The sequence below is a fragment of the Capricornis sumatraensis genome, chromosome X (assembly GCF_032405125.1).
Source record: "Capricornis sumatraensis isolate serow.1 chromosome X, serow.2, whole genome shotgun sequence".
Lineage (NCBI taxonomy): Eukaryota > Metazoa > Chordata > Mammalia > Artiodactyla > Bovidae > Capricornis > Capricornis sumatraensis.
In genome coordinates, this window is record NC_091092.1 from 55,577,116 (window position 1) to 55,591,285 (window position 14,170).

At 41.0% G+C, this 14,170-nt stretch overlaps 1 protein-coding gene across 1 annotated transcript in view; it reads left to right on the top strand.

Annotated features, from left to right (window-relative positions):
* AFF2 (ALF transcription elongation factor 2) overlaps nt 1–14,170 on the top strand; it is a 387,822-nt gene that overhangs the window by 21,129 nt on the left and 352,523 nt on the right. The window contains exons 3-4 of the mRNA XM_068963139.1: nt 2,921–3,041; nt 11,294–12,157. Coding sequence (XP_068819240.1) covers nt 2,921–3,041; nt 11,294–12,157 — 985 coding nt within the window. The remainder of the gene's footprint in view (nt 1–2,920; nt 3,042–11,293; nt 12,158–14,170) is intronic.

Below are 14,170 nucleotides of genomic sequence, written 5' to 3' on the forward strand. Positions count from 1 at the left end.
AAACTGACATCTTGCTCATGTTCCTTGGAAGCATGATGCTTTGGTGCTCAAGTTTATGTGGAGGGTCATGGCTGCTGAGGGCAAAGAAATGAAGTGTCTTTCTTCTCTGCAGCAAACCTTCCTCCCAGCTTCCCACTCTCACTAAATATTGCTTTAACTTGTCCCCCGTCCCACCCTGGACACCCCATCATTGTTTGGTTTTGGCAAATTGATGATGAGCTTGGGTTACACACAGCCAGGACACGATGCTGAGTCTTGTGCGCCACCCTTCATGCACCCAAAATGTAACTGTTGACCACACGTCAGCATCCACATGGAAGAGGTTTGGGGTTCTGATCTCAACTTGTGAATGGAAATGACAGATGATGCCAACAAATGTGTCTGTGGATGGCATCTAGGCTGTGAAGGATGGGCCGGCTTCCAGTACTTGGACTTGGTGTCTTTCTTGACCAGGCAGGGCCCAGATGTAGGGCCTTGGCTTTGGGTGGACCTCTGGATGATCTTTAATTTTCCGAGACAGTGATAACATTTGCTGGGCATACTCATGAGTGATCCACGGAGCTCTTCTGTACCTGGCATTTTTGTATTACGAAAAGATAGCTGTTGTTGTTGTTCAGCCATGCCTGACTCTTTTGCGACGCCTTGGACTGTAGCCCACCAGGCTCCTCTGTCCATAGGATTTTCCAGGCAAGAACACTAAAGTGGGTTGCCATTTCCTTCTTCAGGGCATTTTCCTGACCCAGGGATCGAACCTGCATCTCCTGTATTGGCAGGCAGCTTCTTTATCACTGAACCCAAACATCCTATAAACATTGCCATGATTTTATTTTTTATTTTTTGCCATGATTTTAAAATGGGGAAATGAAGAGTTGTTTATCCAGGAGATAAAGCTGTCAAAGTCACTTAGTTTGTCAGTTCAAGTATTCCTGTGGAGAAAGGTGGATGGTTAAGTGTATTGTCCTCTTCCACTCCATCTATATCAATATCTAGTTAAGCTGCCATGAATATCACATACTCTGGGCTCTTATTTTGTAAATTAACATTATGTGATACTCATGGGCAAAGTGGAGAAGGCAATGGCACCCCACTCCAGTCCTGTTGCCTGGAAAATCCCATGGACGGAGGAGCCTGGTAGGCTGCAGTTCATGGGGTCGCTGAGGGTCAGCCACGACTGAGCGACTTCACTTTCACTTTTCACTTTCATGCATTGGAAAAAGAAATGGCAACCCACTCCAATGTTCTTGCCAGGAGAATCTCAGGGACGGTGGAGCCTGGTGGGCTGCCATGTATGGAGTCGCACAGGGTCGGACACGACTGAAGTGACTTAGCAGCAGCAGCAGCATGGGCAAAGTAGGCTACCAGTGATAGGTATTAAGGTTTGAAATGTATTCAAAACCTGTTGACTGTACTTATATATTATATCAGTATATCTCTTGTAGTTCCTTTAGCTACTATGTTCTCTTCCATGCTAATTACCTAATTAAATCTTCACATGACATTACAGGTTTCATCCGGTAGCTGAAAGTAGAGCGTTACTATAAAAACTTTAATAAGCAGAATGGTGTAAAAGTGAAGAGTATCCCCCACTTTCTGAAAGTTCTCATTATGCCACTTTGCTTTTATGAAAGACCTACATTAGTAAGGGAATTATGTTTTTTGTAAAAGTGAAAATCCCCTTTGGATTACTTTTGGTTAGTGCAAATAGGTACTAACATAGGTCTCTCGTAAAAGTGGCTTAAGGCAAACGTTTGGAAAGCAGGGGATACCTATATTAACATAAGCAAGGAAAACAACATTTATTCAGCACCTTCTAGGCACTTTATGTACATGTGTATAATTAAAATTTTCCTAGCGTATGTGTGCTCACCTTGAGTAGGATTATAATCAAAAGCAGGAGGGAAATCCCAATGAACAAAATAAAGCCCACCAGTGGGAGACTTACAGATTATAGTTTAATACACATAGTCTTGCATGATGAAGAAAATAATTGTGTTCTTATTGAGGAAGTATTCCATTCTATAAAATCCAAGGACCCAGAATGTATCTTTGATATAGTACTGATCTTCCAAAGGGAAAGCCTGAAATGTGATGAGAGTCAGAGTAACATAGTGTTCATAAAACATTTGTGCCTTAAGGTTATTTAAATCTTTTGGTACCTCTTTTCATTAATGACAGTTTGTTGATCAACCCAGACCCCTTAAAAGACTTCTAGTCACCTATGATGCAAACTGTGGGAAGAATAACAACAAATCAAAAAGGAGTGTGACTGACTGGGTGATTTGTTTTTTTGTGGACTTTCAAAGATGTTCTTAAACTCTCCTTTGAGTTTTTCTTTTGGCCATGTGGCATGTGGGATTCTTAGTTCCTTAACCTGGTCTGGAACCTGTGCCCTCTGTGATTGAAGCTTGGAGTCCTAACCACTGGACTGTCAGGGAAGTCCTCCTTCGACTTCATTACAACAGACTAATACTGGCTGTGGGCTCAGGACAGAATTCCTGTTTATCTGCAATAATATATTTGATAATTCCTTTCCCTTTGGACTTGGTGACATCTGTGAATTCTGAGCCCTAGATAGTTGGCAACACAGTGAAACCTGAATTCAGTACTCTTTTTCACAGTGGACTGACTTCGGGGTAGGCTGTAGTAATTGCTTGTAGTAATCAAGCCAGGACAAGGGAAGAGGATTATGCTGTACTTAAATGGTCATGACTACAATGCCTCATAAGCCAGTTTCTGTTTCCTTTTGGATTCTGAAGAACTGGTCAGGATCTTTAACCTGCTGGTTAAATAAAGAAAAGGAGGTTGGCTCTCTGTACAGTATCAGTTTGGGTAGCCTCAACTTGTTTTTTTTCTTATTGATAACATGGCTTCCATTACTAATTCATCTTTGTCTCCTTTTGTCTTTTTCTTTGCACATCAGTCACTATGAACAAGACCGTAGTGCACTTAAGAAAAGGGAATGGGAGCGGAGGAATCAAGAAGTCCAGCAAGAAGACGATCTCTTTTCTTCAGGCTTTGATCTTTTTGGGGAGCCCTACAAGGTAGCTGAATATGTATGTAATTTATCTTTCTGCAAAATGGTTGCTTGTTATATTTTTGAATGCACTGATCAATACTTAATCTATTTTTAAAACACCCAAATCATTTCCAAAAGAATCTATTTTACAAATGAAATATATACCTGTGCTGTATTTGGGGCCATGACAAGTTTCTGAGGAAGTCTTCAGAGGCAAATTCCAGTTTCTTGGGGGAACACAGTAAGATTTGAAAGGGACTTATGAGACTGCCTGTCTCCAAGGGATTCTTTCCTGCCCAGCACCTCCTCTAGCAAGGAATGCCCCCTGATGCTTGATCTCACTTTGATTATCATCAGGGAAGCAGCCCCTGAAGACTTCATCAGAAAGTCACTGGGGATGTCTGTGTCTCCTCCCAGTTGGTGCCATCCATCGCAAAACCACTACTTCCTGTTTCCATTTCAGGTTGTTAGCAGCTGTTCAGTGGTTTGAGAGCTCTTTGAAAATCACTGTTCTAGGACAAAGGGAAAAAGCCAATCATTTTTTGCTGGTGATTAATAATCATGGGTTAGGCGATTGCCTCAACCACAGGGGGTAGTGTAGCTTGGTTGATTTTCTAATGGACTTCTGGCTAGTGTGTAGCTCCAATAAAGATCATACTTCTACATCTTCAAGTGGCTATTTCACAATGACTGCCTCTGAACTTTCTATTTGGAGTGGAGGTTGGGAGAAGAATCCTTTTGAATTGTTAGCAGCTGATTGGTTTTTATTGAAATTTAGGAGCAGTGTAATTTTCTTCAGTGAAACAAAAATGGTGTAAGAGCTAAAACAGCCATAATGTTAGAAGAGCACCACTGAGGGGATACTGACTGATGTAGACAGTGAGCTGTCTGGATCGGTGACTGGTAAGACCAGAGTCTTTGCTGCCTTGTTCAGACTAAGCAAGAAGCTCTTGATTGAGATGCTCAGGTGCTTCCAAATTTGGTAAGTCTGACAAAGAGACTACTAGTTTTCAATTTGTCAATAGTAGTGTAATCTTTAATAATCCATTTTTCCTATTTCAGTTGGTTTAATTTCTGTACTGCTGTTGAATGTGTACATGGTGAGATATGGTTAGTTTGACAAGCATTTATTGAAGGCCCATTGTGTGTCAGCCATGTCTTAGACTAGTGTCCAAAGAGAAATAAGATCTAGTTCCTGCTTCAAGGAATTCCTTGTCCAGTGCAGAGATCATCACAAATGAGTGAAGGCATGACTGCCTTGTAACTGATGAAGAGATAGGCAGGAGAATAGATGCCTAAAGACTTTGAATACCTAGGTGTTTGGACATGAGTCTGTACACAAAGAGAAGTCATCGCCAATTTTAAAGTCAGGAAATGGCAAAGACAGATGAAGACTTGTAAAGATGATGTTGGAAGTGTGGGGAGCGGTGGATTGGAGGGAAGGGAAACTAAAGGGTGAAGACACAGGAGGGAGAGGTACTGATGAGCAGAGCAAGGTCCTAGAGCAGATGAATAAATACAAAATTGAGAACATGTGATGAGTCATGAACCTTGGGTAGGAAAGGGAACGGAATATTAGGATGAGAATAAAGAAGGAGGGTAGAAGACAAGAAGTTGCAGCCTCCATTTTTCTCAGAAAATGGAAACGAGGTCAAAGGATGACAGATACCTCCTCTCTTCTTTGGTGTTTTTGTTTGTTTTGTTTTTGCCACACCATGTGGCATGCAATAACTTAATTCTGTGACCAGGGATCAAACTCACACTCCCTGCAGTGGAAGTTCAGAGTCTTAACCACTGGATACCAGGGAATTCCCAACCTCATCCCTCCCTGAGAAAGAGGAATGGCCAGCTGAGTTTTACCTCTTATCTTTGGATGCGTTAGAAAAATGAGCTTTAGTCAAGGGCTCATTCTTAAAATTCAGTATCTACTCCATACTTGACACTATTTTGAGGTGTAGAGCAGTTGAATTATTTCCCCCTTTATAATTTAAAGTCTTGTTGAGTTAATGTCCTTGTAGGGAAATGCCATCTCTTATTAACAAGCCTGTAATGTAGATGCATACTTATTTTTAGATGTAAATAGTGTAATTTTGAGTAGGCAGTTAAAGAACCTGTTATCAACATTGTCAGAAGTTTTCAAAAGTAATCTGTCTTGATACAATAAGGGTCTGTCAGGTAGAGACACAGATGGAAGCATTAGTCTAGGGCCAGGCCAGGCCTGATGTATGATTAGTAGCCTGGTGCCTTTGGGCTTCTTGATGGGGAAGAGCCTTTGCTTTGAAGTAGAGACTATGAAGGAAAGGAATAATGCTAACAGTTGATGACCTAGTCATTCTCTTTCTTTCACTGTTGCTTTGATGACTGACTGACATCTTATGCTGTGTACATGGTCAGGGTTCCCTGGGAGATCACTGGGCAGTATGCTTCTCCTTTCCCCCATATCATGATACTAGAAGCGAGGTACACCTCCAAGAGCTCCCTAGACCCAACTGGTGTGGACACCCTTGGAATATCTGGACATGCTGGTGGCAGTGGGAGTTCTAGAGCTGGCCCACGTCCACTGTAGAAATGAGGATTTTCCTATACAACTCTTGTTGAGGGTTGTGGCAGGAATGCTTGCAAAATTAAAAATCAAAATTTCTGGTGGTTCATCAGGACTTTCAGGAAACTTCTTGCTACCCTAAATCTTAAAGCATGACCAGATTGCTTATCTGATGGCATTGGTAGTTCATAAACTATCCAATGAGCACCTGTCCCTAGGACCTGCTGTCCTTTCTTGGCTTCACTTCTATTACTCCCAGAGTGGAAAGAATGCTTACCACCTCTCAATCAGGGTGATGGTGGGTAACATCCCTTTGTGGCTGCTTTTTTTCATTTATATTAGTAACTTTCAAATCTGAGTTTGTACTGTGCTGCAGAAAAGGATGTGTTCAAAAGTGCTTGAGAAATGCCATTTGACATGTGTAGATTAGTGTGGAAAGATGGGGAAGGATGAGGAACTGGCATGTACCAAGTGCCTCCTCTGTGCTAGAACTTTCTACAGATGTTTCTTTAGTCCCTACAGCAACTGGCTACACATTTTCCTCATGTTTCCCATGAGGAATTCAAAGCGCAGAAAGTGAGGTGGCTTCTCTACAGCTTCATATCCCCATAAGTGTGCTTCTTTGCCTGTAACAGGAAGCTGTTTACCCTCTGACAGGAAGTCAGAAGACCCTATAAGCTTACCTTGTGTGACTTTGGGGAAGAAACTTTATTTCTCTGACCTAAAGTTTCCTTGTCTCTGAAGTGAATAATAATAGCTGATAGAAAAAATGATACCTGTTAATAGCAACAGCAACTGACATTTTATAGCTCTTCACAGATCAACAAGAATGAAGAAAGTGAGATACAGAGACGTTAAATTGCTTATCCATGGTCATTTGGGTCAGGGCACATAGAAGGCAGATTAGACCAGAACGGCTCTGCCGACTCACATGGTGGCTGTGAGAATCAAGCCGAACAGCCAGGGGAAGCTTTGCTTTGAGATATGTAATGTGCTGTACAAATTCAAGGTATCATGGTTATTATAATTAGAGAAAGAAATAGCAACTCACAGCTTAAAGAGATTAATTGTAAAAATATTAGAGTTCAAAAAAAAGGAATTACAAATCACATACATTAGCCATAATGAAATAAAAGGAAAAAATAAACCCCCAAACTTAAATTATTTTGCTACTTTTATTAAAAAGTAATACCCTGGTACCACAATCTCCTAACACATTAGTCTTGCGATGAAATTATACTACTGATTTGTAGATAACATTAGAAGCAAACTGAGGCAACTCTGCATTTCTCAGAGTAATGAGAGGCAAAAAGCTTAAATGAAGGAGTGCTGTTAGTCATAAGCCACAAACCAGCCATGTAATTTATGCCTGAAAATACTTGGAAATGCATTTCCTTGATGATTGAGAAATTGTGATTACTTAGAAAATAATGGCTGCGGAGGTTACCTTTAAGGTATCAATCAATTATCTAGAACAGGAAGTAAAGAATTGGCCAAATTGAAAGAAGCCTATAATTGATTGAAATGGCTAAATTTCCATTTTTGCCATGTTTATAATGTGCAATCAGGACTGCTAAGAATCCCTTGCTCCTTAAAAGGGTTGCTAAGACTCTGGAGAATGAAGAAGATTTAGTGTGAGCCAGAAATTGCAATGGTGTATAATGAGCATCCATCACGCAAGTATAAATAAATGGATTTTCTATCCAGTGGATCTCATCTTGACATCTTGAGAAATTTAAAAACTGGTTGACAGTTACCCACCTCCTGTGGTGACCACCTGGTCTGTACTGTTAATTATTTTGAGGTTGTTGAATGGTGGACTTCTTGAGGCTGTGTGTCTATGTGTCCTTCATGCCTAACCCTGGCTCTTGAGTGTTTGAAATTTACCAGTGTGTGTCTGAAGAATGACCCTGGTAATTGCTACTTGTAGCCACAGCACGTCTGTTACGGATCTTCCGTCAATCAGCAACTCAAAACTGTCGCCCGTGAACTCAACCTTGAACTATCTGCTGTGCAGTTCCAGTCACAAGTCCCTCTGACAATTGCTGTGTGGGGAAGTTAGTCGAAGGGAGTTGACCTCCTTCCACTCCCCCAGGTTATCCCAGCTTCATCCCTTATGCCATTAGTGTACAGGAAAGCCCCACACTTGGAGCTGTGAGTCTGACCTCTAACTCCATGTGCAGACATGCACTGAGTTAGACTTCAGCAGTGCAATGCTCTTGCTTTTTAGTCATCATAAGGAAATGTGAGGAACATCTTTGCATCTCTTGTAAAACTGGTACTGAAAAAAAGACCTATTTTATTTTCCAGAGGTTCTTTTGACCAAACCAAACCAAATCAGTGAGAGGAATCCCTTTTCACTTGTTGGTATCCAGCAAACATGGGTCTCATTTAATGAATTAGGGTGTGCTTCCTGCCATCAGACAAAGAGAATTCTACATGCTATGAGAATTTCCTGTTGGCCTTTAGCTACCAAGCAGCTCGATCTGATATTCAATCACAGTAACCAAATTAGCTTAACTTTGCTTTTCTACTTATGTACCTTTGACTCCAAGCCATTGCAAATCCTTTATTTTGATATAAACAGGGTATGAATTATTGTTTGATTCTGTTCAATTTAGCAGCATTTTGCTGAGGACCTCATATGCACCAGACATGGTGCTAAGTGTTGAGGATATGATGAATAAAAGTGGTCTCTAGTCTTGACGAAAAGCTCATAGTTTTGTGCTGGAAGAGAAATCACAAGTGTAGTAGACCTTGAACAGTAGGAGGTGGATTTTCTATTTTATTCAGAGAACTTTCAGTTTTCTTCTAATTTTAGTCATGTAGATAACAGTTTTAGACATTGGCCAGCTTAGAAATTCTCCTAATTTCAAGCATATTTTAAAACCTGGAGATGGAAAAAAAAAAATTTCTAAGCGTGCATCAGAAACCCAGGTCAGTATAACAATAAACTGAAGAGATGTTAAAACCTAACTAGGATCTCTCCACTGAAGATAAGATGAACATGTCCCTTTTATTTACTGCTAAAATAGGAACAGGGATGTCACTAGCTTACTGGCAAACCAGTGGGCCTTGAGATTCTTGAGTCCTGATGATGTTGGCCTAGAGAGAATGAATGTCTTCTCAGAACTTTGAGATACTGTGGCATTCTCTGTGACATCAGGGGGCAAAGTTTTTATTCTAGTACAACTGTCTTTCAAGGAAAGTTAACTTTCAATGAGAGGTCAATAACTGAGCTTCCTGGTAGCTAAAACCAAAAGGTAAAGGTTATAGAATTCTCTTTGTCTAAAGTAGGAAGCTTATCTTAATTCATTAAAGGAGACAGTAAAAATGGAAGCATTTAAGATGAGGAATAAAATGGTCTTGTTTCCCTTTGTTGGGTCAGATCTTTGAAGACAGCAGGTATTAGTGTTTATTAGGCAGTCATCTTACATAAGAGGTTAACTATTTCAGGGACCAGAACAACCCTGCAAGTTTAAAAACTTGCATCAAATTCTACTGGGCCTTCACAATGATGAAGTCTTGTTGTTCTAAATTTAGGGATTGAATAGAGAGTCTGGATTTGGCTACTGCCTAGCTGGTTCGTTGTGCAACTCCATTGAAGGAGAACACTGTATACAATGTGTTTACTCCTGCCTTAGCTGGAAAAGAATTTCTGCCTTTAAAATTGACAAACCTAGGGACTTTCAGGGAATAAAAGTAATTTCTCCCTTTATTTATTAAATTATGCCTTTCAAATGCGCTTCTGAAAATGGAGCAATTATTCAGGTAAAAATTATTTGGGACTGTAATTGTTTAATCACTTCTTCAGCACCAGGTTGCATGTGATGCAATATAAGATGTTCTTGAGGATAGGTAAACTGAAACTGACAGGTATTTATTTGATTTCTAAGATTTCCCATCCCCCACAGAGCCCTCAGTATACATTTTGCATACTTTTCCTTAGTCTTGGAAATCATATTTCTGTACATGCCCTCATTTCTGTGAAAGTGTCCTATATGATTTACCACGTGATCTGTGTTGAATACTATATACAATCTGTGGCAATTATGCTAACAATGAGGCCAAGGTTCTCAGCTTGATTCCCTCTCTGGTTGCTCTTTCTCATTATCCTTTGCTTGCTCCTCCTCTTCTCCTTAGCCTGGTGATGGTGGCTCAGACAGTAAAGAATTTGCCTGCAATGCAGGAGACCCAGGCTCGATCCCTGGAGAAGGGAATGGTCTTCTCCTAGTCTCTTAAAGGTTGATGTTCCACAAGGCTCCCTCCTGAGCCTCATCTTCTCATTCCTCATTTTCTTTCCCTGTGTGATTTCATTCATTTCCAGCTCTTCACCCTCTATTTATTCACACACTCTCCCATCTTCACTTAACAGATAACAGCACTCAGCCATACATCTGAGGTTTAGCCTGAGATGTCTGGTGTGAATAGGCACACTCCTGGGCTCCACATCAGCTGTTAAGGGTGTATAAGCAACCTTATATGTTAAACATCAATCTCCAATGGTGGTTGTACTAATGGGGAGGAGGTCACCCCCTCCTGTGCATGGAGAACTTGCATCTGACCCTTGGGACAAGGAGGCTACCAGGGTGGGCGTTTTCCCCATGCACTGGCCCTGCTGCCAGATGGCTCCACGGATGCAAACAGCTTTCCTTCATTGCAATGGTAGTGCAGCCTGGGCACAAAGAAACCCTTTGCCTTTCTGACTTCAGCAGCTGGTTTTGATAACACCTTTGGCAGGTAAAGAGAATAATAAAAAGTCATGTTCAAAGATGAAGAGCCAGACTTTTGACAGTCATTTCCAAGTATATGGAGCTCCACTTGTTAGATATGAAAGCTATTCTTTACTATGTTACAAAAGCTCATGGAAATCTTAATTATTTTAAAAAACAATCACAACCATTTTGGTAGGTGTTGTTGTCCATAGAATGATGTAGTTGCCAGCCTCACTTTAAAATTTAACTTTGTTTTAATTTAAACAACAGCCTAAATTCTTGAATAAATTTTTCTAAACCCTTGAAAAGACACAGAGTCACTGTTGATGAACAATTGCACCATTTCAAAGTAAACGAGTATGAATCACCAATATGTAAACATAGTTGTCCCCAGAATATGTAGGCAGACACCAGTAATTTACACACTCTTTGATTAAAAGGAATTGGATTCGCTTTAGTCATAAGTTAGCTCAATTTGTTATTGTTTAAGCCCATGCCTTTTCTAAACTGAACATAGTCATGATAGCACAGTTTAATTGACTTCCTTATCCAATGGGCTAAGAGTTTTCATGCTATAATGTAGCACAAAGGGCTACGTTATATGTCAAGAACAAATATAAATTGAACATTCTATTATAATTCCAATGATCAGTAAGTGGAAGTTGTTAAAGTGTAGCTTGTAGCAGTTCAACTCACTGGACCTAAAATAAGTTATTTTGCTAATAAAATTCATAAGCAACATAATTTAAAACTCTCCCCCACCCCATGAGCATATTTAAGAACAAGCCAGGGAGTATATAGACATTCATCACACAGTTCATTCCAATAGGCTCTTTCAATAGTGTTATTGATTTTTTTTCTTACATTGAACATGAAAAGTATGAAATTATATGGCAGCATGAGAATTTTAAAGAACCCTATATGCTAGTCTACTTAGGACATCTGTTTGAAACATTAACAGTAGGAAACACAAACCTATTCATTCTCTCTCCTCCCACCCCCATCTTTTTGTTATTTTAGACAAACAAAGGTGATGCACTTGCGAACCGAGTCCAGAACACGTTGGGAAACTATGATGAAATGAAGGATTTGCTAACTAACCATTCTAATCAGAATCATCTAGTGGGAATCCCAAAGAATTCCATGCCCCAGACTCCCACCAACAAAAATGAACCCAGCTTTTTTCCAGAACAAAAGCACCGAATGGTCCCAGTGCACCAGCAAGATAACACGCACTCCTCAGCGCCAATGCCTCCACCTTCTGTCGTGATACTGAATTCAACTCTAATACACAGCAACCGGAAGTCAAAACCTGACTGGTCACGAGATAGTCAGAACACTAGCATTGTAGCAGCCAGCCAAGTCACTAGTCAGCCCAACAAGATGCAGCCGCCGACCCCAGACCAGCCCCAAGCCAGATTGGAAGACTTCTTTGTCTACCCAGCCGAACAGCCTCAAGTTGGAGCGGTTGAAGAATCAAACCCACTGGCAAAGGAAGACAATACTCTCAAGTCCAGTGGAGGGGATACTTTCAAAGAAATCTATCAGTCCAACTCACCAGAAGCACCGGAATTTACAGTGCAAGCGCCTGGATCTCCCCTAGTTGCCTCATCTCTATTAGCTCCCAGCAGCGGCCTTTCGGTTCAAAACTTCCCACCAGGGCTTTACTGCAAAACAAACATGGGGCAGCAAAAACCAACCGCCTATGTCCGACCCATGGATGGTCAGGACCAGGCCCCGGACATCTCTCCCACACTGAAACCTTCGATTGAATTTGACAACAGCTTTGGGAATCTGTCATTTGGATCACTCTTGGATGGCAAGCCCAGTGCACCCAGTTCAAAGACTAAACAGCCAAAGTTCACGATTCTTCAAACAAGTGAAGTAAGTAATTTTTAAAGTTTTGCTTTGTTTCATTTCTTGTTATTTATTTTTTTTAGTTCATTGCTCTAACCTCTATAATCAGGGCTTCCCAAGCAGCTCTTATTTACCTTTTGGAGTTATAGGTGAGACTCTTCAAGGTCAGAGTCTTGATTTTCTGTTGCTTGTGACTTGACCTATTTATACTCTGCAAATACAGCTAAATCTCCATAATTTGGAATGATAAAAGACAAGATCTGTCTGAGTGAATGAAAAGTTGGAGTTATAAAATAGTTTCAGAGACAGCATTTGTAGTAATATTACATATACATGAATCACTTTGGAGATTTTCATTGGTCTTAAGCAGGATGAGATACGTGAAAAGATAGTGGGTCACCCTAGGCCTTCACTAACAGATAGCACATCAGAAACATAAACTGCAGAAGTTCCTTAAGGTACAAGGATGTACAAGTGTGATTTGCTGAAAACAGAAGTGGAAGGCATTAAGAACCATAGTTTCTTGAGCACTTGTAGGGCTGTTCCTTGGCGAGACCTTAATATTAACTTCCGTATCCCTCAGTCTTACCTCCTTCTCCAAGTGCCTACCTAACCTCTTGTATTACCTTGATCTGTTCTGTCAAAGCCAAAAGCATGATCCTCAACCAAAATCCCACTGGGTTTAGAATGACTAACCATTTTACCCATCTCAGGAAGCATTGCCTTATAAAAGAGAAGTCCAGGGGGACAAAATCCTTTCCCAGAGGAATGAATCACTAATGATTGGATCCCAGGCCTTATGGCCCCTGGGTAGGGGCCAGAGATTGGGTACCCCTCAGAGGCCACCATGCAAGCAGCTGTCTACTGCACCTCAAGCGCTTGATTGGAAGAAACCTCTGCTTTTACTGGTGACGAAAGGCTTGAAAAGACAGAGAGGAAGAAAGTAGGTTGAAATTCTCACTCTCTAAGAGTCACAGTGTGTCTGATTTGTCGCAGAGTCCAAGTTAGTGGTGTCTGAATTAGAGAAGTCTGACCCTATGTGCCCTCCAGCTCTTCTTCCTTTATCCATGCTCAGCAGATGTGCTGATTGCATGGGATGATGGGCACCCAAGGGGAGGGAGGACTGGGACTGTTGGCTGTATTTTCTGGATGAATGTTTAGAGTATTGTTTCATTTCTCAGACAGTTCTGCTGTTTGTATCATCATCCCTCATCAGTTCAGTTAGTTCAGTTCAGTCGCTCAGTCATGTCTGACTCTGCGACCCCATGAACTGCAGCATGCCAGGCCTCCCTGTCCATTACCAACTCCTGGAGTTTACTCAAACTCATGTTCATTGAGTCGGTGATGCCATCCAGCCATCTCATCCTCTGTCGTCCCTTTCTCCTCTTGTCTTCAGTCTTTCCCAGCATCAGGGTCTTTTCCAATGAGTCAGTTCTTCTCATCAGGTGGCCAAAGTATTGGAGTTTCAGCTTCAGCATCAGTCTTTCCAATGAACACCCAGGACTGATCTCCTTTAGGATAGACTGGTTGTATCTCCTTGCAGTCCAAGGAACTCTTAAGAGTCTTCTCCAGCACCACAGTTGAAAAGCATCAATTCTTTGGTGCTCAGCTTTCTTTATAGTCCAGCTCTCACATCCATACATGACTACTGGAAACACCATAGCCTTGACTAGACAGACCTTTGTTGGCAAAGTAATGTCTCTGCTTTTTAATGTGCTGTCTAGATTGGTCATAACTTTCCTTCCAAGGAGTAAACGTCTTTTAATTTCATGGCTGCAGTCACTATCTGTAGTGATTTTGGAGCCCAAAATAATAAAGTCTGACACTATTTCCCCATCTATTTCCTATGAAGTGATGGGACCAGATGCCATGATCTTAGTTTTCTGAATGTTGAGCTTTAAGCCAACTTTTTCACTCTCCTCTTTCACTTTCATCAAGAGACTCTTTAGTTTTTCTTCACTTTCTGCCATAAGGGTGGTGTCATCTGCATATCTGAGGTTATTGATATTTCTCCCAGCAATCTTGATTCTAGCTTGTGCT